At 40.1% G+C, this 24,171-nt stretch overlaps 1 protein-coding gene across 1 annotated transcript in view; it reads left to right on the top strand.

Moving 5' to 3' along the window:
• ANOS1 (anosmin 1) overlaps window positions 1-24,171 on the top strand; it is a 243,197-nt gene that overhangs the window by 178,321 nt on the left and 40,705 nt on the right. The window contains exons 7-9 of the mRNA XM_089680281.1: window positions 11,760-11,965; window positions 13,350-13,494; window positions 14,559-14,705. Coding sequence (XP_089536407.1) covers window positions 11,760-11,965; window positions 13,350-13,494; window positions 14,559-14,705 — 498 coding nt within the window. The remainder of the gene's footprint in view (window positions 1-11,759; window positions 11,966-13,349; window positions 13,495-14,558; window positions 14,706-24,171) is intronic.

The raw sequence follows: 24,171 nt of genomic DNA, 5'->3' as shown, positions 1-24,171 counted from the left end.
CGTGCAAATTTCTATTCAGTATTAAATGCAATGCAGGTGGCTAATATGAGACATAATGTAACAAAAAATAAAACCAGATAAAAGCTTGAGCAAATTAGGATCTATGTATCTGGGAAATGGCAGAACAGTGAAGTGAGTGACCAGTCAAGTGATAATGACCAATCAAGTTCCAAATCGAATTTTTCCAATGACTAAAAGATTAAATATTCATTGATCACCGAACAGCAGCTCCTATTTTTTTCTTAAGTTCTTTTCTCCATATTTCTTTTATATATCTTCTCCTTTATAAATGGCATCCTAGTGAATACAGTACACTGACCTCACCCCCATATGCCAGAGCTACAGTGGAACTGTGCATATCTACTATTAAATGATTAGCAGCCATCAGCATTAATGTAAGTCACAATAAAAAATATCCAAGAGCAGATAATCTGTTATTATTATTATTCTTATTGATATTATTATTATTATTATTCATGATTTGTATAGTGCCAACAGTGTGCTCAGTGCTTTACAATATAAAGGGAGACAATACAGAAATGATACAATTCAATACAAGAGGGTTAGGAGGGACCTGCACCTGAGAGTTTACAATCTAAGGGAGGGGCTGGTGGAACAAAAGGTAATAACTGCGGAGGATGAACTGATGAGAGAAATAGAAGATTTGGTTATTAGCTGAAGGCAGGATAGGCTTCCCTGAAGAGATAGGTTTTCAGGGATTGCCTAAAAGAGGACAGAGTAGGAGATAGTCAGACAGATTGGTGTATATGTGGTGTGTATATATATATATATATATATATATATATATATATATATATATACACACACACCATATTGCCAAAAGTATTAGGACGCCTGTCTTTACACGCGCATGAACATTAATGGCATCCCAATCTTAGTCCATACGGCTCAATATTGAGTTGACCCACCCTTTGCAGGTAAAACAGCTTCAACTCTTCTGGGAAGGCTGTCCACAAGGTTTAGGACTGTGTCTATGGGAATGTTTGACCATTCTTCCAGAAGTGCATTTGTGAGGTCAGGTACTGGTGTCGGACGTGAAGGCCTGGCTCGCAGTCTCCACTTTAATTCATCCCAAAGGGTTTCTATCGGGTTGAAGTCAGGACTCTGTGCAGGCCAGTCAAGTTCCTCCACCCCAAACTCACTCATCCATGTCTTCATGGACCTTGCTTTGTGCACTGGTGTGCAGTCATGTTGGAAAGGGAAGGAGCCATCCCCAAACTGTTCCCACAAAGTTGGGAGCATGAAATTATCCAAAATGTGTTGGTATGCTGATGCCTTAAGAGTTCCCCTCATTGGAACTAAGGGGCCAAGCCCAACCCTTGAAAAACTACCCCACACCATAATTCCCCTCCACCAAACTTTATACTTGGCACAATGCAGTCAGACAAGTACCGTTCCCTGGCAACCGCCAAACCCAAACATAGAAGTGTGATTCGCCACTCCAGAGAACACCTCAGTGGCGGCATGTTAAACCACTGCATTCTACGCTTTGCATTGCACTTGGTGTTGTAAAGCTTAGATGCAGCTGCATAGCCATGGAAACCCATTCCATGAAGCTTTCTATGCACTGTTGTTATGCTAAGCTGAAGGCCACATGACGTTTGAAGGTCTTTAGCTATTGACTCTGCAGACAGTTGGCGACGTCTGCGCAATGTGTGCTTCAGCATGCATGGTCATTTCACAAGACCTACCACTTCGTGGCTGAGTTGCTGTTGTTCCCAGTTGTTTCCACTTTGTTATAATACCACTAACAATTGACCGTTGAGTATTTAGTAGCAAAGAAATTTCACAGATGGACTTATTGCACAGGTCACAACCTATCATGGTACCAGCTTGAATTCGCTGAGCTCCTGAGAGAGACCCATTCTTTCACAAATGTTTGTAGAAGCAATCTGCATGTATAGGTGATTGATTTTATACACCTTGCCCACGGAGGTGATTGGAAAACCGGAATCCAATGATTTGGAGGGGTGACCCAATACTTTTGGCAATATAGTGTTTATGTATATATTTATATCTATATCTATATATATATATGGATATATATACTGTATATATATTAAGACCTGTTGCTTTATATGTATATTAACTAGAGTTCTTCTTTAGGCAAAGTGTTTTTTTTTACACAGTCTTTGATATACATTTTTAGTCTACTAAACAAGTGTTCAGCATTGGCAGAAAAACCTGCAAAGAAAAAGCTGCAATTCATTCTTCCTTGAGGCATAAATCCCATGTTGAGAGTGATTTCATGGTTATGTTGCTGAGTGCTAGTAAAATCAAAACAGACACCCACTGCCTACAATAAAAATCTTTCTCTCCCCCTCTTGGGACTAATGATTTTCTAATGTCAAGCAGCTGGCTTATGTGTGTCATTTGTTGAACACATAGGAATCCTAAGGATATGTCTTTAATGTTTCTGAGTGCTGGAAAGCTTGTCTTTAGCACCACTTCAAGGCTTCAAGGTTGCAGGTCACAATGATAACAGATAACATGAAGTGAACTGTTTTTTAAAAGCATAATCTTCCAATTTTTACAGTACTCAGACAGTCTGACTACCTAAAACTTGACAGCAGACATCAGATTGCATTTCTGAGCAATATCTTTGATGTAACACTGAATAAACTTTTACATAAGTTTATGTATGTGTTTGATTATATTTATTAAAATGTATGAAATCATTGCAGTTTGACATGCGCTCAAATAACCACGTTTTTTTTGCTTGTTTCAAAGTGATGTATGAAATCAGGAAACTGAAAACCCCAAAAAGAATAGATTGACTTTTAGGGCACCATATGTGAAACGTACGGAACACAATTTACTTAACATACAGTACAAAGTTTATTAGACAATGAATACAATTATTATTATTATTATTATACATGATTTATATAGCACCAACAGTTTGCTCAGCTCTTTACAACATGAGGGCAAACAGTACAGTTACAATACAACTCAATACAGCAAGAATCAGAGGGCTCTGCTCTTTAGAGCTTACAATATAAAACCAACAAAAGCTTTTTTTCTTACTAAAAATAGTTTACATTGTGCTCCTATACAGTGCCTTGAAAAAGTATTCATACCCCTTGAAATTTTCCACATTTTGTCATGTTACAACCAAAAACATAAATGTATTATATAGGGATTTTATGTGATAGACCAACACAAAGTGGCACATAATTGTGAAGTGCAAGGAAAATATTAAATGTTTTTCAAAATGTATTACAAATAAATATCTGAAAAGTATGGCGTGCATTTGTATTCAGCCCCCTTGAGTCAATACTTTGTAGAAACACCTTTCGCTGCAATTACAGATGCAAGTCTTTTTGGGGATGTCTCTACCAGCTTTGCACATCTAGAGAGTGAAAATATTGAACATTTGTCTTTGCAAAATAGCTTAAGCTCTGTCAGATTTGATGGAGAGTGTCTGTAAACAGCAGTTTTCAAATTTTGCCACAGATTCTCAATTGGATTTAGGTCTGGACTTTGACTGGGCCATTCTAACACATGAATATGCTTTGATCAAAACCATTCCATTGTAGCTCTGGCTGTATGTTTAGGGTTGATGTCCTGCTGGAAGGTGAGCCTCCACCCCATGTTTTTATTCTAAGATTGCCCTCTATTTGGTTCCATCCATCTTCCCATCAACTCTGGCCAGCTTCCCTGTCCCCACAATATGATGCTGTCACCACCATGTTTCACAATAGGGATGGTATGTTCAGGGTGATGTGCAGTGTTAGCTTTCTGCCACACATATTGTTTTGCTTTTAGGCCAAAAAGTTCAATTTTGGTCTCATTTGACCAGAGCACCTTCTTCCACATGTTTGCTGTCCCCCCCTCACATGGCTTCTTGTAAACTGCAAACCGGACTTCTTATGGCTTTCTTTCAACAATGGCTTTCTTCTTGCCACTCTTCCATAAAGGCCAGATTTGTGGAGTGCCCGACTAATAGTTGTCCTGTGGACAGATTCTCCCACCTGAGCTGTGTATCTCTGCAGCTCCTCCAGAGTTACTCTGGGCCTCTTGGCTGCTTTCTGATTAATGCTCTCCTTGCCTGGCCTGTCAGTTTAGGTGGACAGCCATGTCTTGGTAGGTTTGCAGTTGTGCCATACTCTTTCCATTTTTGGATGATGGATTGAACAGTGCTCCGTGAGATGTTTTAAGCTTGGGATATTTTTTCATAACATAACCCTTCTTTAAACTTATCCACAACTTTGTTCCTGACCTGTCTGGTTTGTTCTTTGGCTTTCATGATGCTGTTTGTTCACTAATGTTCTCTAACAAACCTCTGAGGGCTTCACAGAACAGCTGTATTTATACTGGGATTAAATTACACACAGGTGGACTCTATTTACTAATTTGGTGACTTCTGAAGGCAATTGGTTCCACTAGATTTTAGTTAGGGATATCAGTGTAAAGGGAGCTGAATACAAATGCACACCACACTTTTAAGATTTTTTTTGTAAAAAATTTTGAAAACCATTTATCATTTTCCTTCCACTTCACAATTATGTGCCACTTTGTGCTGGTCTATCATATAAAATCCCAATAAAATACATTGATACGTTTTTGGTTGTAACATGACAAAATGTGGAAAATTTCAAAGGGTATGAATACTTTTTTCAAGGCACTGTACTAAATGGCCATTGTAATGATGAGGAAAATATATGTTTATCAAAACCCAATCTATTGATAAAGCTGGATCTTCATAGTGTTGTCCACATCAATTCACAGCACATTAGACTTGATGTGTTTCACAGTCACACACTACTTCCTCAGGAGCATAGTACTAGGATATTATTATTATTATTATACAGTATTTATATAGCGCCAACAAGTTTGCTCAGCGCTGTACATTATAGTGGGGACAGTACATGAGACAATACAGTAACAAAACACTGTATTGTATACTGTATTGTACTGGCCACTTTATTAGGTAAACCTGTTCAATTGCTTGGTAATACAAATTGCATTTAGGCATCTAGATTGGTGAAGACAACTTACTATATTTCAAACTGAGCATCAGAATGTGGCATGGTTGTTGGTGCCAGACGAACTGGTCTGAGTATTTCACAAACTGCTGATATGCTGGGTTTTTTACGCACAACCATCTCTATGGTTTACAGAGAATGGTCCGAAAAAGAGAACAAATCCAGTGAGCGGCAGACATTCAGATGGCAGGGTCAGAATTTTGCATAAACGACATGAAAGCATGGATCCATCCTCACAAAAATGGCAACCTGTCCAACCTATAACCAGCCTTAGCAGTAAGGTGCACATGGAAGGGCAATGCACATCGCAGACAAACTAAGGGTTTCCCAGGAACACTTACCAGTCAGCCATCCTGCCTTGTATCAACGATTCAGGCTGGTGGTGGTGGTGTAATTGTTGGGGGATCTTTTCTTGGCACTTGCAAGGTGCACCTAATAAATGGGCCAGTGCATGTATGCTATAAAATAATGACCAACATATTCATATCCACATTATGATTATAACATATAAATCCATATATATATAAAGTACATATACATACAAATAATACACTAATGATATTTAGAACAAACAATAAATCCCTTACCACAGTCTGGTTCAATACCACATAGACACATCTTGGCATCTCCCATGGGCACACACTACCTCCGCATGGGAGTGACTACCCCCAAACAAGGGGCATTGGGGCATCAGTATACACGAGGCAACCATTAGCACAAATGGTGTCAGGGAATGGGAAGATCGCCTCAGCGATCGAATCTGCACATGCGTAGAATCCTGACAAGACATACAGGCAGGCAGGCACTAGGACCCAGGCGCGCCTGTCACCGATGACGGCGCCGGGCAGGCACTAGGACCCAGGAGCGCCTGTCAGGAGTTGGGCGGCCTATTTAAACCCAGCTCTTGCAATGCTCAAGTGCCGTATGGTCTTACCTGTTACCTGTGTTCCTGTTTGATCCAGTGTTCCCGAATACCTTGTTGCCGACCCAGCCTGTTCCTGATACTGCTGTCTTCTCCTGCTCTGATCCCTGGCTTGTCTGACCATTCTCCTGCTTAACCCTGCACGTTCTGATCTCCTGTTAACGAACCCGGCTTGTGACCAGTTTATTCCTCTGCCTGCTGACTTTGTACCACGCTGCCACCACTGTTACCGACCCAGCCTGCCTGACGCTGCTCTTGTGACCTCCTCACATCAGACTCTCACCTGCTATACACCTCCAACGGTGCTTCTACCACAGCTGGGTGAACTCAAGGGCCGCGACCTGGTCTCGGCCTGCTCCAAGTCCATCCCCACCATCAGGGGCCCTGGTGAACAAGCAGGTAGGGACTTACATTCCGCGCCTTGGGGGAATCCGGTCTGTGGAGTGCTAGAGGCTACCGCTGTAGGATCCCTGACAAATGGTGAAAGCCAGTTTAGGAAAAAGGAAAATAAAAAAAAATCCAGGTAATGGGTAGGTTAAAACACCCATCCTGTCTAGAGATACATTTAACATCTCCTATATGGCAATTTGTTCAGGTCTTCAATCTAGTTACTATGCAATGCAAGAGTCCATTAACCCCATTCACGCCTAAGGGTAAAGCAAATCTTAAAGCCTAAGTAAAATTTTACAACTTTGACATGTATTAGTAAAACCATACATATCATCACAACTACTTTGTACATCCAGGTGGATTATACCTTGTTTTTTTTCATGATAAATTGGGCTTTCATTTGGTGGTAAATGGTAATGGATATCTCCTGATTTTTTTATTATCAAAAGAAAACTGGCCCAAAATAGTAAAAAGAACAACCCAAATAGTTTTTCCAGCTCTTCACGCTTGCAGCGATACCATATATGTGTATGTTATTTGTTGTTTGTTCCTGTACTACAGCCCAGAAACAACAGTGCGCATTTTGTGTTTTGTTTTTTTTACCTAAAACACAGTGACATCAATACCAATTTAAAAAAAAAAAGAAAAATCCTGACCTTTGACCCTGACATTTGACCTTGACCTTGACCCAAACACTAACCCTGGCACTGAACTAGATCAAACCTTGATCTATGTATTTTTTTCTTTATTTTTTCTTTTATTTTTTAATATCTATTTATCTTTTTTTTTTTAAAAAACAGTTGCTTTTTTTTCTCTCTCTCTGCAAGGTGAGAGACAGATACAATGTATCTCTCTCCTCCATTCAGAGAGAAAAAAACCACGGGGGGGGCGGGATTCACAGTGACTGATCACTGTGATAGCCAATCAGAGGCTATCACAGCGATCATATGACCCAGAATCAGGAGTCCCGGGTCCTGATCGTTAGAACGGGACTCAGGGCTCTCACTAACATCCTGGGTCTTTGTGTTGGGAGCATGCTTTGCGGCGCGCTCCCATCACAAAAACAGGTATGTAAATATGCGGCCCCAAGGAAAAAAGCCCAGTTCTGTAAGGCCGCATATTTGTGTGACGTAGGTGTCAAGGGGTTAAGAAAATTAAAAAAAAAAATCTTTTACTTCTTTTTAATCAGTCAAATCCTACTTTGTGCTTCACACTCTTCCCCTCTGAGCAGGGGCGGACTGACAACTCGTGGGGCCCCCGGGCAATAGGGGTTCATGGGGCCCCTGTGTCCTTGCCCAAACTCAAAAAGCCTATGAAAAAGGTACCAGGGGCATCTCATGGGGCCCCCTACTGACCCTGAGCCCTCGGGCAGTGCCCGAGTTTCCAAATGGTCAGCCCGCCCCTGCCTCCGAGACACTGCAACTCACAATGGGAGGCTTCCAGAAACAGAGGCTGTGCTGTCAACCAAAAAAGCAATGGGTAAGACTAGATGTGGCAAGGTGCTGACTGACAAGGTCCAGGTTTTTAAAAAAGCAGTGACAATTCTGATAGTCATGTCTCCTGCAACATTTTCTCAGCCCATTCTTGTGCAAGCATCCACAGCCTACACTGGATACATTGCTGCTTTGAATTCTGTAACAGTGCAGCAGCGTTATCCCCCATCACAGGTAACTGCATGAGGTTGACTTCACTGGCAGGATCAACAGGTATTTGTAAGACTTTGCGGCTATGTGTGTTTGTGTGGGGGCAAGAAAAGAATGGTAAATACAGATGCAGTTACAATTAAGGGCTGCAGTATATATATATTGTATAGGTGGCCATAGTTCTGCTTTTAAGAAATGCCATCAATCAGTTAGGTGTGAAACAAACACATTTTAGGCTGACAGCCATTGACATTATAATGGCTGGCTTATAATGAACTTACACCATCCTTAGAATGTTGTAGTTAAGGGATAAAAATAGATTGCTCAGCTGAACACATTCTATTCATACCTTAGACAGAATAATTGCCTTTTCATGTCATCTAATTTTTCTGAGAATCTTTTTTTTTTTTTTTTTAACAATTGCTATACAATGACTAAGAACTAGGTTCAGCTCAGTGTGATCATGGAAGATTTCCTCAAACAAAAAGAGGGGATTCTAGTTATTATGTTGATTATTTGACTAATGCAGTGAGCGTGGAAATGTATTAAAAAGCTAATTTAGCACTGCAAAAACATCCAGGTGCACACTGAATTTAAAAGAATGCCTGACCTCATTTTGTTAAAGGCTTTCAAGTTCCCTCTCCTTTTGTTCCTAAACTATGAGTGACGCTCCACTTGACCTGCTATTTTTGTACTCAGCGAGGCTCATGTGAAGTACATATCTGTGACTATATTGTGACATATATCAAATTGAGCAGAGATGCATTTCCATGAATGGATGTAACCACCACTGAAAAGACAGCTTAACATGCAGTATAAAATAACACAAGGGCTGGCTGAAAAAACTTACACCTTGTAAAAATAGATCCATGACTAATATGTAAAACAGAAGATGAGTATTCATCCTTCAAGAACACATGTCATTGTAAGTTATTGTACATTTAGAATTTTTTTGAATAGCTTGGTGGACATATAACACTGAGACCGAAATACATAGCAGCCATCCCAAGTATGCCATTGCAGTAGATCTAGACTAGTGAAAGCTGATTTTGGTTAGAGGAAAAGATGACTTATAAATCAGTCCTCACTTGCAGCCTCTTACCTTCTAAGGCCGACCATACATGGGTTGATTTTCGAACGATTTTTAGTTCGAAAATCGGACCTAAGAATAATAGGTCGATTTTCGCTCTGTTAGTGGGGCAATGGCACCGGGCTATTTTCGTGGTTCCTCCCCATTTCATTTATCGGACATGGAAAATTCGTGAAAAATTACCGATTTTCAAAATCATCGGTGACACCATCGGATTCCAGAATGAACAATTCGACCCATGTATGGCTTGCTTTACTTGTTACAAAGTTACAGACTGATTACTGGACAGTGGAGACTGAGGAATGCTTTTTCCAGCCTGCAACAGACTGGTGACATCATCACCAGTCACATAAAGCGGAGCTCCACCCAAAAGGGAAATTCCGCTTTAAAGACTGCTCCCCCGCTCCCCATTAAGGATTGGCACCTTTGGGGGGCGGGGGGGAGCGGGTACCCGAATTTGACAGGTACCTGCTCCCACTTCCGGTCCAATCGCCTAGGTGATCAGAAGTGTCCTCCCTCCCACCCTGTAGTCTTTTGGGACATGTGACAGGTCCCAGAAGACTACAGGACCATTCAGGTAGCGCAGCGCTACTCGCGCATGCGCAGTGGGTACCCGGCTGTGAAGCCGCAAGCAGTCACAGCTGGGTGACCACACTGAAGATACCGGCCTCCTGGAATACAGGACAGCCAGTCAAACAGGCTGTGGGGGCTACACCACGGGACCGAGGGACAGGTGAGTGGCTGTTTTTTAAAAGTCAGCAGCTACAGTTTTTGTAGCTGCTGACTTTTATTTTTTGTCAGGGTGAGTGGAACTCCGCTTTAACTAGAGCGCAAGGTTAGCTTTTTAAAGAGGAACTTCAGCGGGGAAACTGATGACATCATCTTAGTTTAAGCAAAGTCACATGACTGGAGCTCAAGGACAATGTTTCAAAGGGGAACGTGAGTGGGGAATGGGAGAATTAAAAGTCAGCAACTACAAATAGTGTAGCTACTGACTTTAACCACTTGTCCTCAAGAGGATTTACCCCCCCCCCCCCCCTTCCTGACCAGGCCATTTTTTGCAATACGGCACAGCATTACTTTAATTGACAATTGCGCAGTCATGCAACTCTGCACCCAAATGAAATTTACATCCTTTTTTTCCCCACAAACAGAGCTTTCTTTTGGTGGTATTTGATCGCCTGTGCGTTTATTTATATTTTGCGCTATAAACATAAAAATAAACCAATTTTGAGAAAAAACTATATTTTTGACTTTTTGCTATTAAAAATCTCCAATAAACAAATGTAAAAAATCTAATTTCATCATAAATTTAGGCCAAAATGTATTCTGCTACATGTCTTTGCTAAAAAAAAAAAATCCCAATACGTGTAACTAATTGGTTTACGTGAAAGGTATAGCGTTTACAAATGGCAGCATATACACTGGAATTTTCTTTTTTTTTACTAGTGATGGTGGTGACTTATAGCGGGACTATGGCAGGCATTCTGACACTGGGGGGGGGGACTGACTTGGTGTCACTGACATCCCTAGTGACACCAATACAGTGATCAATGTTAATAAACACCACTGACACTGTACTAATGGCACTGGGCAGGTAGGGGTTAACATGTGTGGCAGTCAAAGGGTTAATTGTGTGCTGTTTTACAATGTTGGCTGTGTGTCTTTCACTGTAAGCACACTGCTTTGTATGGCTCTGCTATGCACTGTGCAGGAGCTGACAGGGGAGAGATCTGTATTGTTAACATACAGGTCTCTCCCCGTCAGTAATATTCAGAGATCGCTGGGTGCCAGTGTGGAATCACCAACTGGGACCCGGTGATTGACAGCCGAGGCCACGAAAGGTGGCACGGGTAGGGTGCGCACGTGTGCTGCCTACCCAGAACTGCACAATCACGTATATATATGTGATTTTGCGCACCCGTGCCACCCTGTAGCTGTATTTCTGCTATAGGGCATCACAGAAGTGGTTAAATAAATAGATACTTACAAGTCTATGCAGTCAAGCCCTGTCTTCTACATAGTCCACTGTTTTCTGAGTGTCTGTTCCTTTGCATTGCCATCTTGGTTTCTGCAGTCTGTTGTCACTTCTGATGGCTCACAGTTGGCTCCCTACTGCATATGTGCAAGACACAGCATGCCTTGCAACTGGTACGGCTACTACAGCCTCCTGGCATGTGTGACGTTATCTCAGGTGGCTGCTGACAGGGAAGTGGGAGCAGGTACAAGGGGCGGACTGAGCATTTGGAAACTTTGTCAGTAGGGGGCCCCATGAGATGCTCCTGGTTTTTATAGGCTTTTTTGAGTTTGGGCAAGGACACAGGGGCCCCATGATCCCCTATTGCCCGGGGGCCCCATGAGTTGTCAGTCCGCCCCTGGCAGGTACACAAAACAAAGATACTCACTCCCAGGAACAAAACTGTAAAGGCTGAAAAAAGAAAGAATGTAAGTTTAAATTTTGGGTGAAGGTCTACTTAAATGATAAAAGATACAGCTTTTGTAAAGAAATTATACTGTTGTTGTATATTGTAAGGTTCACCATAGGCATACTATATTATATATTTTCTCTCTCTATCCCTCTCTCTCTCCTGCTGAATTATGCATTAAACAATAGGAAATATATACCGTTATTTACAAAACAGCAGTTGCCTCAAATGTAAAATCTATATTTAAGGACACATTCAAAGCTAAACTTTCTTTTTCAGATCCATCTGCTCCACCAGCACCAACTAACCTCAGAATCATCAATTCCACCACAAACAATGATGGTACAACAACTGTACGAGTTACATGGGATCTCCCAGAGGAGCCTGATATACCTGTGCATCATTATAAAGTGTTTTGGAGTTGGACATCACATAGCAAATCTGTTGTTCCAACCAAGAAGAAGCGCAGGAAGACAACAGAAGGGGTAATGAGTGCTTATTTGTTTTATTTATCGATGGGCTTGCATTTTTTGCATATATCCACCAAGTTTTAGCCAGTTCCTGCTATTAGCCCACAATGTATTTGTTTGCTGAACTATATATATTTAATATGACTACCGTATATATGTAAAGAGGAAAAAAGTTTTTATATAGTACAACATAATAGCTTGTCCCTAGATTAGCAGTGAACCATGACACCACATCCCAGATATTTTTGTAAAGCACAAACAAAATGAAGTATCACTGGACGTTTAATACTTTTAAGATGTCAATTATATATATATCGTGAGAACAAAGTAAAATAGGGATCTGTAAGAGAATTAAAATTTTACATTACAAACTTGAATGCATCTACCAAAAAAACTAAGCACAATGTGGGACTTTCAAGGTGTAACCTCTCAACAAATTCATACTAAAGAAAACGTAATTAAAATACATTTCTTATTGGGACAAATGATTAAAGAAACCCATTAGTTAAAAAGTCTTTGTATATCGTTAAAACAATGCTGCATAGCATCCATCCTAACCTGAATAGATATTACACTGTAATGAGAGCTCAAAAATCCAAATACCAGTACATATGATCATCATATACATTACAACCTCAGAATCATCAAGCCTGATTATCCAAGACTCATGGACAGTTAGAAGATTATCAATATGCCTTCATTCTCAACATATTTTACATAGTGCTTCATCAGGAGTAGGTGCTGTAAATACAAATCATAAATAAAAATATACATACTGTATATCTGAGCCCATTATTATGTGCCATATAGCCATCAACTTAAGATACCAACATGGAGGAGAGGCATCAGCAACTTACAAATAAATGATGATTCTTATGCTTATGTTTAGCAGTGGTACTAGGATTCCATCTGCCAATAGGGGGGCATAAAAAGCCCTAAACAGTTTAGGGACCCTGGATAGAGCAAACGTGAATGGCAGCCATATACTGCACTATGCATACAGTATCAAGAAGAGGGGGTATCCTTTAGAAAATGGTTTATAAACAAAATTCAGAAACATGAGCACATTAGTGGAATAATTAAATCCCTTTTGCTTGGATGGAATATATATCTGCAGTACATACCTGTAATAGAGGTATGAATGATAGGGTCCAAAAAAGGAGACTCAATCTCACACCCGCAACAAAGGGGTAATGTCTGCCCCACATAGGGAAGGTAGATTCACAAAATATTTAGATCCATCCATTTTTAACATATTACCCAAAGCCCTCTACCCAGCCATAGAGGCCATTTACCTTATGCACACCCATCCCAGTGTTTTTCTAGACCAGTGTGCATGGACCCTAACACTATTCAGTGTGAAGTTAATTTTCCTACTCTTTTTTTTTTTCATTTTCAGAACCAAAACTATGTGACTCTAGAGGGATTGCAGCCAAACAGCAATTATATGGTTGAGATTCAAGCTATTACATATTGGGGACAAGTCCGTTTGAAAAGTGCAAAGGTCTCATTATATTTCTCCTCGGGGCCATCAAGTTCCAGTAGTAAGTATATACAAACACTGTCCACAAACGTTCTTTTACAGTTCCGCTATAGGCAAGTTTTTTTTTCTTATAATCTATTCTATCTTTTTGTTTACTTAACTCCGCCGGACACTGCAGTAATCCTCTTTCCTAGCCTCTGTCACATCATCACAGGGGCTGATAAACTCCTTACAGAGCCGGGGGGGGGGGGGGGGTAAGGATCTTAGAGGGTGCCCTACATCACTTTATTTAGATGCAGTGAGCACTTTAGGCTTCATGTACATGAGTTTACCCTGACCGCCGGCCACGGGAAAACGCGAATTGTGTCAAAAACACAGTACCGCGGTTTTGCTGCATTTGTTTTCCCACAGTCGGCAATCATAATGTTTCTATCCCAAATGCGATTATTTCGCGTTCAGGAAAGGAAAACTCTGCTAAAAGCCTATGTGTACATGGACACATAGGCTTTTATGAAGTTGAGTTTAGAAGCTTTGGCAAAAAGTTGCTCGTGTACATGAAGCCTTAGGACCATGCTTGCTTCTGCCCTCAGGCATTGTGTACTACAAAATAGGCAGTTTTATTTATATTGAATGGACTGTATGTTTAAAGTACATGCCCATGAAAACTTTCCCTAGCTCCTCTTTTTTTTCCCTCTCACTAATAGGTCTGGGTCCCCCTTCCAGCAGGTGCTTACTTACATTATTAAGCAGCTGAAGCCTACTGCACAACTTAACTTGTTTTTCCTTTTAGAAACAAAGTGTGAATTTGGTGTGAAATTTCTTAGAGCTGACCTTATATAGAAAGAAAGGTATTTAGCCAAACTTTTGCAACTGAACATAAACCAAGTTTCTAGTAAATAATATAAATACATATAAATTGGTTTACTGTTTGGGCTACTAATACTGTCTAAAAGCAAAAAGTATCAGTAAAGAAAATGTTTTACTGAATGCCATGTTTGCATATTTATGTAAGTAATCCACCAGCTCAATATTAAAGCAATTTGCAGGATATTAAAATCAATGTATGAATTTTTAATTCATAAAGTCTGATATTTGCTTCTTAATAAATCATTTAATTATTTTCAGAGGATCAAGTATCAAAAGTCAGCAAAATAAAGACTGATACTCTAGTTTCACCTCAAAGAAAGCGCACGGCTCACATGCTTGAAATTGGAGCCCCGTTCTACCAGGATAATCAACTTCAGGTCAAAGTGTACTGGAAAAAGAATGAAGGTGAATGCAATGATCATTTTTATAGTAAATTATTTTTTTTTACAAGTTTTGGTAAAACATGAGAAGATATTATTCCTCTTTAGAAACTTCAGTATTTTTCTTTAAAATTTAAGCAAAAAGCATTGATGTCAAAATGGCCCATTTTTTAAAGAGAGATTGGGCACAGTACAGAGCACTGCAATAGAATACAATAGAAATATTTAACCAGCACACATGCTACGTTCTATCAGATTAGGATTTTAATTTTCTATCAGGACCATATGATATAATTTTGCCTAACATTAAAGCTAATCTAAAGTCATTTTTTTCAGTTTTGGATAGAGGTAGTCAATGGCTAAAACTCCTATCATCTCTATGTTTTTCTTTTTTTGCGGCCTGTGTCCAATGGTGGATATTTCCTTTCACTTCATACAACATAAAGTGACGTTAGTGATCACTGTAAAGTGAGGGGAAATATGGCAAACACACAGGTATTTATATGAGCATTCAATGCATCTAAACTGATCAAACTAAAGACCCTCCATTCAATTGCTATAGTGAGCTCTCAATAGAATTTCAGCATTGCCAAATTGATTGGTGGTGGTGGAAAAAAGGTGAACAGAGAACTAATATTTGCTGCTTGCTGGCCAGCTAGGTGGGTAAAATACTGGCCTCCCCAGTGCACAGAATGGTCCCTCCTCCCATCTTATGCATCCTGTAGTGTAGAAGCTTAGTTACAGGCATTGGCATACACATATTACCATCTTTTCTAGTTAATGTTCTCTTCAGTTTTGTATACCTCTGGTCCAGTTCCATTTAAAATTCATATGTACCAAGATAGCTGGAGTTGCCATTTTTTGAGCCAGATCAGTGAAAGTTGTTCCAAAGGTCAAATGACTGCAAGCATTAACATAAGTATAATTTATTTCATTATGGCTCATGAACAAATAGATAGTTTAGTGGTCACATGACTTGCGCATTTTAGGACATTCTGTTTCATTAGAAATCCTTGTTTAGACCATACTTTAACTGGTATTTAACTAGCAGGGCATTCTCAGTTCAACCATAAAGATATTGGAATTTTTACTTTTTTAAGATTCATTTTTAATAGGATTAGCAATCGTTCAGTCTTAACTTCTTTCATAGTTCATTTAATTAACTAGATTAGAATGCCGTTTAAAATTATATGTTTTATATGAAACATATACTGACAAACGTTTACAGCTGGGATCCCAAGGCAGTAGGCAAAGTTGTTGAAAAAGCAACACAGATAACACAAACCATAGTTTTTTTAAATAAAAATAAAAAGTCCAGTCCTTGATAATGGTAATTTTGCATCTACTCAGCAGAATTTAATTGTTGGTTAACCTATTAAGTTCGGTAAATTTTTAACTTTTTTGCATTTTTTTAGGTTTAATCCACTCCCTAGCATATACATACTTTTCCTTCATTTCTCTACCCCTCCATTTAGTGCTAGGAGATGACATACATGTCTAGTACTTCCAGGTATGGAGGAGCATGTACAGTACAACCTTACTTTTACACCTTACTAACCCATCCATGACTGCTGCCCCTCTCTGCCAATCCCACCACTGGCTTCCACTGGCCCAGCATATAAAATTCAAAGTACTAACCACAACATACAAAGCCATCCACGACTCTTCCCCCAGCTATATCATTAACCTCATCTGCAGATATTGCCTAAATTGTCCTCTCTGCTCCTTCCAGGACATCTTGCTCTATAGCTCCCTTGTTATCTCCTCCCATGCTCACCTCCAGGACATTTTCAGAACCTCTCCCATCCTCTGGAACTCTCTACCCTGCCCGACTTTAGGTGATTCTTGAAAACTCATTTATTCAGAGAAGCCTACCCCATCGCCACCTAAAAATCTGTCACCTCTATCAGATTATCCCCTGCAGATACTACCTTTTTTACCACCTCTCCCTCCCTTTAGATTGTAAGCTCTATGAGCAGGGCCTTCCTATTCCATCCATATTGAACTGTGTTGTAATTGTACTGTTCCCTCTATATTGTAAAGTGCTGCGCAGACGGTTGACACTATATAAATCCTGTATAATAATAATATCATGTGAGAGTGCTGGGCCAATCAGTACTGTTACAAAAATAGTCCAAATAGTCTATAGCCTTGTGTAAACTATTACTCTAGTGACTGGTGGTGGAAAAGGGAAAGAAAGGAAATATATGCTGCTGGGGGCTTCAAACTAAAGTGAATCTTTAGGCAAACACACAGCTAAATATCTGCTCGTTTGAATAGTATGATTGGAAAAGGTCTAGTGCAGTGATTTTTTTTTTAAACACGACTATATAAATAAGGACTTGCCTGCACAGGCATCTTTGTTTAGCTGTCTACATACCTTTCTGATGTGGATTTGAAGGATGCTGAAAGCAGTGCTTGAAAGTTATACTGAGTTGTAGTGAGCGTTGACAACTGGAGTTTACTATTGCTTTCGCTATGCTTTGTGTTTTATTATCTTGGTAAACTCATTATACTTTATTTTGTTGTATTTGCTTTTGTTACATCATATAAGTCAAAGAAAATACAATGAGAATGCATTCTGAATACATGCTAAACACACTGCAAATGTATCTTAGAAGCAGTCCATTTTCTTGTGACTGCTGTTTGTTGTACTTCTGTGTCTAAGGTCTGTATTAAAAAAAAAAGTGCTTAATATGTCAGTGGAAACAGTGGAACATTTTAATGCAATAATTAATGATACGTTTATCAGTTAGCTCAAACTAGGGGGTAGATTGATTCACTTAAATTTGCTCTTAAAAGTAACCACTTGCTAGGTTTTTGCTGTAATGAATGCATGTGAATGGGTCCATTTCCCATATTCACATAGCTGACTTACTGGAGTATATTCGGTTTGTAAAATGAATATTCACTGAGCTTAGCCAATCACATGAATCCATTTTCACAATTTCTGTATTCTATTCAAAATTCTGTAGTATCAACCATCCCATAGCCAACACTTCAATCCTGCCTTATAAGCCATCCCATGACCAACTTTAATTTTTAAAAATCTTTTTGTTGGCATTACACTTATATATGTGTTTTGCTACCCCCGTAGGGGCCACTGGTATCAACTGGTTCTTCCCTAATGGTACAGAAGCTGCCCGTCCCCTCAAGTACCATTCACACAATCTCTAGTAACACAATCTAGGGGGCTTCTATATAACATTTATTGCTTGAAGAAACTTAAAACAGGAGAAGGTTTAGGGCATGGGATATTACAAAACAGTTAGCACACAGCAATAAAAGAATAATCTTCTTCTTTAGCATTTGTGGGTGTTGGACAGCCTAATGCCTCACAGCTAAGCACCATGAGGCAGGTTTCTGATTAGTCTAACACCTCACAGCTGGTGACCATGGGGTAAGTCTCTGGCACCAATGCACAGCTGCTGGTACCCAGTACAACACTGCATGGTCAAAGGTATCAATTTAGGGTCTTTACCCACAAGTCCCAAGGACAGCTGTCACCTTCTAGCTTCTTCTGGACACAGTCCAGTGAGTGAGACAGTCCTTCTCCAGACCAGAACCCTTGTGGTGAGGTCCTGCAATCAGCTTCTAATGAGGTCCAGTCAAGTCCTCAGCCCTTACACCATTGAGACCTCTAAACAGCTACATAGTCCATGGGCTGCCTGGAGGCATCAGAATCCTCCTGTGGAGAGAAATTCCAAATCTACAATGCTTCAGGCTATTTATCACCTTTCCAGCCCTTTTCTGGACAATTCTCACCAGGGATTGGTTGGAGCATGACAAACATTCAGGCTGGTTATATGCATCTTCCTCCCTAAGCTCTGGAAGCTTTCTTCCAGAGGCAGGGGGGAACAATCTTACTCTCAGCCTGTGAACCTCTAAACAGACCAGACAAATGATTGGTGCCCCTTTGATTGCAGAAGGAGCCAAAACTAAATTTACCTAGCATCCTACGCTAGGAGAGTGCTACAGATATATATCTGACCACAAAAGGAACAACTTAAAGTGGTTCAGTAGCGCAAAATATTATAAAGTGAATGAAACAATAAAACTAAATATCAAAATATGACTTTTGATATGAATAAGTCCTAAATAAAGTCCTTAATAAACCCACAAAAACTTCAGGTTCTCCAAGAACGTTCACCATGTGTACAAAATGAAATGTCCCCCCTTTCGGGTGTGCACTCACCAAATGAGTATGTCCCTCACTCTCATGGTTGGCCAAATCACTTAAAGAAAACAATTACCATCTCCCGTACACCAAGATGTCACTCTCTTCAGGATGCATAGGTATCATTCCATAGATTGGTTGGTAATAGGTGTAAAGACCTTGAAAATGGTCACAGCCACCCTTCTTCCTCCTCTGTAAAAACCTCCCAAATGGTCATGTAAGAGAAAAACACATAAGAGAAACACAAATGGTGCAGTACAAAATGCCTTTTATATTGACCCTATGAGGAAGTCGGAAGTGACGAAACGCGTCAGTACGGGACTGTGCGGTAACCGGAAATGACGACAGCAGAACCAGAAGTGATGCGATTTGCACCATTTTGTGACACTCGGCGGTGGTGAAAGCACTGCAGGGCTTCACATGGTATGGTTTCACTATCTGCAGCATTTTTTAATTTATTTTAATTCTTGTAAGTGGCTATCTATTTGGGCCAATAAAGAAGGCATTTTGTACTGCACCATATTGGTTTCTCTTTTGCGTTTTTCCCTTACATGACCATATGGGAGATGATCACAGAGGACGAAGAAGGTGGCTGTGACCATTTTCAATGCCTTTACACCTTTTACCAACCAATCCGTGGAATGATACCTGTGCATCCTGAAGAGAGTGACATCTTGGTGTATGGGAGATGGTGATTGTTTTCTTTAAGCGATTTGGCCAACCATGAGAGTGGGGGCCATACTCATTTGGTGAGTACACACCAGAAAGGGGTGACATTTCATTTTGTACACGTGGTGAACATTCTTGGAGAACTTGAAGATTTTTGTGGGTTTATTAAGGACTTTATTTAGGACTTATTCACATCAAAAGTCATATTTTGATATTTAATTTTATTGTTTCATGTACTTTATGATATTTTGCACTACTGAACCACTTTAAGTTGTTCCTTTTTTGGTCACATTTATTTATTAGAAGTGGCAGCAATGATTTTAGCACCAATTGTATTTTTTGGCACGTTACTATAAGCACAGTTTTGTTTGTTTTTTTATGCTACTTATACAGATATATATTGCTTAGTGTTTATATTGATATATATATTGTAATGTTTGTATAGAATGAAAGTACACATTTTACTTGTGAAATTAATTTTAGCTGCCTTTTACCATCAAAAACATTTATTTCCAGAGCTATAGCATTGCTTGACGTATAGACAGTTGGATATAACAATCTATACAAAGTCATATGCTGGATATACAAAAGATTTTTCCAGTAACGGACTAATACATTGTAACCAGCCATGCATCAATAAATCCCCTTCAGACATAACAGCTTTACAAAGTTAGGGCTGCAGAGTTAGATCATGTGAAAATAATAAGGAGATTAATGGGATGTGTTCACATTATTTGGAACATTCTTTTTTTAAGAGGAATATTTAGAAATATACATTGACATTGATCTGTATTATTCATCACCCTAGCATGCTTCTACATGTTGTGGCATATCTATGTTTATAGATTTTGAGATGAATTTGGGGGTAGTAATATGTTAAAATATACATGGATCAGTACACTCTGCTCATAAATCTTTTGAAATCATCACAGTGATTTTTCCATCATTAATCTTCAAAATATTTAAAGATGCATAGTAGTCAGAAGAACTCCATTAAGCACTGTTTGCATATAAACTACTGAGGTCACAAAGCCACATTGTAGCTTCAGAAAAACAACAGCATTCAGTATGTAAAACTGAAATTAAAAAATATTGTTTATTTTAAAATGTACAGTATATTGTAGACAGAAAGCAAACAAAGCCAACTAGACAGGGCGATAATGATGTGTAATAAGGCTCCATAGAAAAAATGTTAGGGAGTTCTTTTTTCTTTCTTTAACCACTTGCTTACCAGGCACTTTTACCTCCTTCCTGCCCAGGCCAATTTTCAGCTTTTAGCACTGTTGCACTTTGAATGACAATTGCACAGTCATGCAACACTGTGCCCAAACTAAACTTTTATTTTTTTTTAGGCAAATAGAGCTTTCTTTTGGTGATATTTAATCACCACTGGGGTTTTTATTTTTGCTAAACAAATGAAAAAGACCACAAATCTTTAAAAAAAGTTTTTCTTAGTTTCTGTTACAAGGTTTTGTAAATAAGTGATTTTCTCCTTCACTGATGTGATAGGCTGCATTGGTGGGCACTGTTGAGGAGGCACTGATGAGGCTGCACTAATATGTGGCACTAATGGGCACCGATAGGCAGCACTGATGGGCATTGATAGACGGCACTGATGGGCACTGACAGCCAGCACTGATGGGCACTGATAGCCAACACTTATGGGCACTGATGGCCAGCGCTACTGGGTACTGATAGACAGCACTGATGGGTACTGATAACCAGCACTAATGGGTACTGATAGCCAGTACTGATGGACACTGATACAAAGCACTGATGGGTTCTGATACAAAGCACTGATGGGCACTGGTGGGGCTACACTGATTATCAGGACACTGATGATCAGTACTGTGATGATCAGCGTAGATGTCCCTGTGACGGGCGCGGCGTCAGACCCCAGCCCTTCTCACCAACTTGTGATAGAAGCAGTAGCCAATCTAAAACCGCATTGTCAAGTGCGTAACAATGTCACACTCAGCTGCAACCTGCACAAAGATTTTCCAGCTCACTGGACCACAATCTATGTGCCGCAGCTTGAGAGCAATTGTTACTGGGTCAGGTTAATTGTGCAAATAACCCTTCACACTGCCACCACCGCCTTTTTGTACAAAGAAGGAGGAAACTCAACAATCTTAGCAGTAACACCATGATGTTTGAATAAGCGTCTGTATACACACTGTCACCGCAGGCAGATGTATGCAGAAGTTAGAACACACAGTAGCGCTCTTCAAAGACAGAGATTCTTAGTTTGCATTAAAGAGCTTTAGAAACAGTTCAACACTTTTCAGAAAATAGCATTTATTACTAAAAAGGTCAAAATGGTGCAATAAAAATATTTACAGAAAAAGATGTAGCCAATATATATATATATACATACAAAGAGCAATAACACAGCAGAGAGATAACAGAAAGAAGTTTAGGGAGGTAGAATACTTGCCGTCAGCTTTGGCAGATTCAAGGGTCCTGAACAAAAGGGTACCGTTCTCCCAAAGTTGGTTCCTGATGTTAAAAGGGAGATCTCTTCATCTTACTTCTCCAGGCCTGACAGCGTATTTTGTAGTTCCCCAGCAGAGGGTGTCTCTGAAGCCAAGGGCCAATCGCCTCATTTGGGGAGGGGTGTTTAGGCGGGGAACTCAGGCTATGACCAAATCTCTCCCAGTTTATATCATGGTCAATAACCTTCCATAGGTACATGTAGCATCCTATCCACTGGTAGGATAATACGCAGAATGATATTCTGAACATCCAGATACCAGATATGACATATCTGCTTGGGATGGTTAAGGAGATATCACTTTCTGCTCTCTGGTAGACGTAATCTAGGGGTGTAAGGTATCAGGTGACTCGCATTAAACTGACCAATCTGAATATATATTTTGTGTTATTGTATGTATTTCCTACGAGAAATTATGAAATTGTATAAAAAAGTGGTCTCCAAATGAGATATATGTTTTACTGCTATCCTGGAATGCTTTTGAAGTCCAGTGACTGACGGGTTTATAGCTTTATGATCAGCTTCAGAGCAAGGGTGGGACAGACACCCTGGCATCAGCTAATTGGGTTTACAACCATCAAGGGTATCCAGCTGTGCCCTGTGCACTCCTGAACTCAGCACACACACAGACCACCAGCCACTCAACAGAAAGAGAGGGGGGCTGATTTTGGAGTGAGAATGACACAAGATGGAGGATCTTTAGCAACATGGACACCCGCGTCCATATTTGTGCGCACGATTGCTACAGTCTCCTCTGAGAGATGCCGCTTACTGGCTCTCCTCTCCTCACACGATGTCAGCATGAGGAGAGTACTGCATATAACTGGCATTTCCTGTTTACACTGTGATCAGCTGTAATTGGACACAGCTGATCGCATGTTAAAAGGCGGCTCTGATTGGTCCTTCACCTGGACATGTGATCAGCTGTGTCCTAAGGACACAGCAATCAGAGCTCCCGAATGGTGTGCATCCCCGGGGGCACGTGGTGGGTGTGGTTTCGGGATCTAGCCGACCGTGCTGTAGCCATCTTTTGGCTATAGCGTGGTCAGGAACTGTTTAATCTCCACTTCAAGGGATTTTTTGGGAACAGGAAGTGATTGGAAATGTCTTCAGTGAAGATGCAGACTACAACAAAACATGTTTTGTTGTAAAATGGGGAAGTATTAGAACAGTTTCTAGGGTATTATTACTGTATGAATCTTCCTGTGTTGATGACTACTGTTTCATTATTTTCTTATTCTGGAACAACTTGCCTATCGCAGTCTCAATGCATTGACAAAGCAAATGCCTTATGCCCTTTTAGTTCAGGTCACAAGTAGGACAACATGATGGGGAGAAGTGCGCAGAAAAAAACGTAGGATGTGCAGTACTTTTGGCTTTGCAGCATGTCACAATGCAATACATTGCACTGCCACACACTGCAGTGAATAAACATGAAGGGAAATTCGATTTGTGCTTTGTAAATATGTAAGGGATACTGACCTGGCCAGCTGCAAGTGGCTCGGTTCTGCTGTATGCCTTACATAGGTGGCAGCAAAAGGGTTAAAGCAATATCCTGCTTTCTAATTAGTAATTATTTAAGTGAGCAACTCAAAACTGCCTTAAAAAATTTTCAGTTATATCTCCATTTTTAGGTTAGAACCTCTCTCAGATTTACAATGATGTCTTTGTCTCTGATGGAGAGATTCACCCTCTCTATGGGGGAGATTTAGTCAAACTAGAGCATGTAACATCTGGTGCAGCTCTGCATAGAAACCAATCAGCTTCCAGGTGTTATTACCAAAGAGCTGAAGTTAGAATCCAATTGGCTACCATGCACAGCTGCACCAGATTCTGAGTGTTCCAGTTTTAGTAAATCTCCCCCTATGTGTACTAGTGATTATGGGGACATACATTCAAAATTTATGGATCTCACCAGAAAAGAAGGTGCAAGAAAATCTTTTGGATATACAGCCCAATATTGTACCCTTCTTACCCCCCTCCTGCACATATTTCCCTCTTGTAATATCCTGGACATACTGCAATTTACTTTGTTATACTCTCCTCCTGCCATATACACCCCCCCCACACCTTCCTGCACATATTTCCATCCATCAGTCTGAAATGCTCTTCTGTACATACTGTCAGCTGTCATACCCTAAATACTTCTCT

The sequence above is a fragment of the Staurois parvus genome, unplaced genomic scaffold (genome assembly GCF_062004578.1).
Source record: "Staurois parvus isolate SC_StPar_1 unplaced genomic scaffold, SC_StPar_1.0 ptg000238l, whole genome shotgun sequence".
Taxonomy (NCBI): Eukaryota; Metazoa; Chordata; class Amphibia; order Anura; family Ranidae; genus Staurois; species Staurois parvus.
Note: the sequence above shows the minus strand (reverse complement) of the source record. Positions and strands in the feature narration are given on the sequence as shown.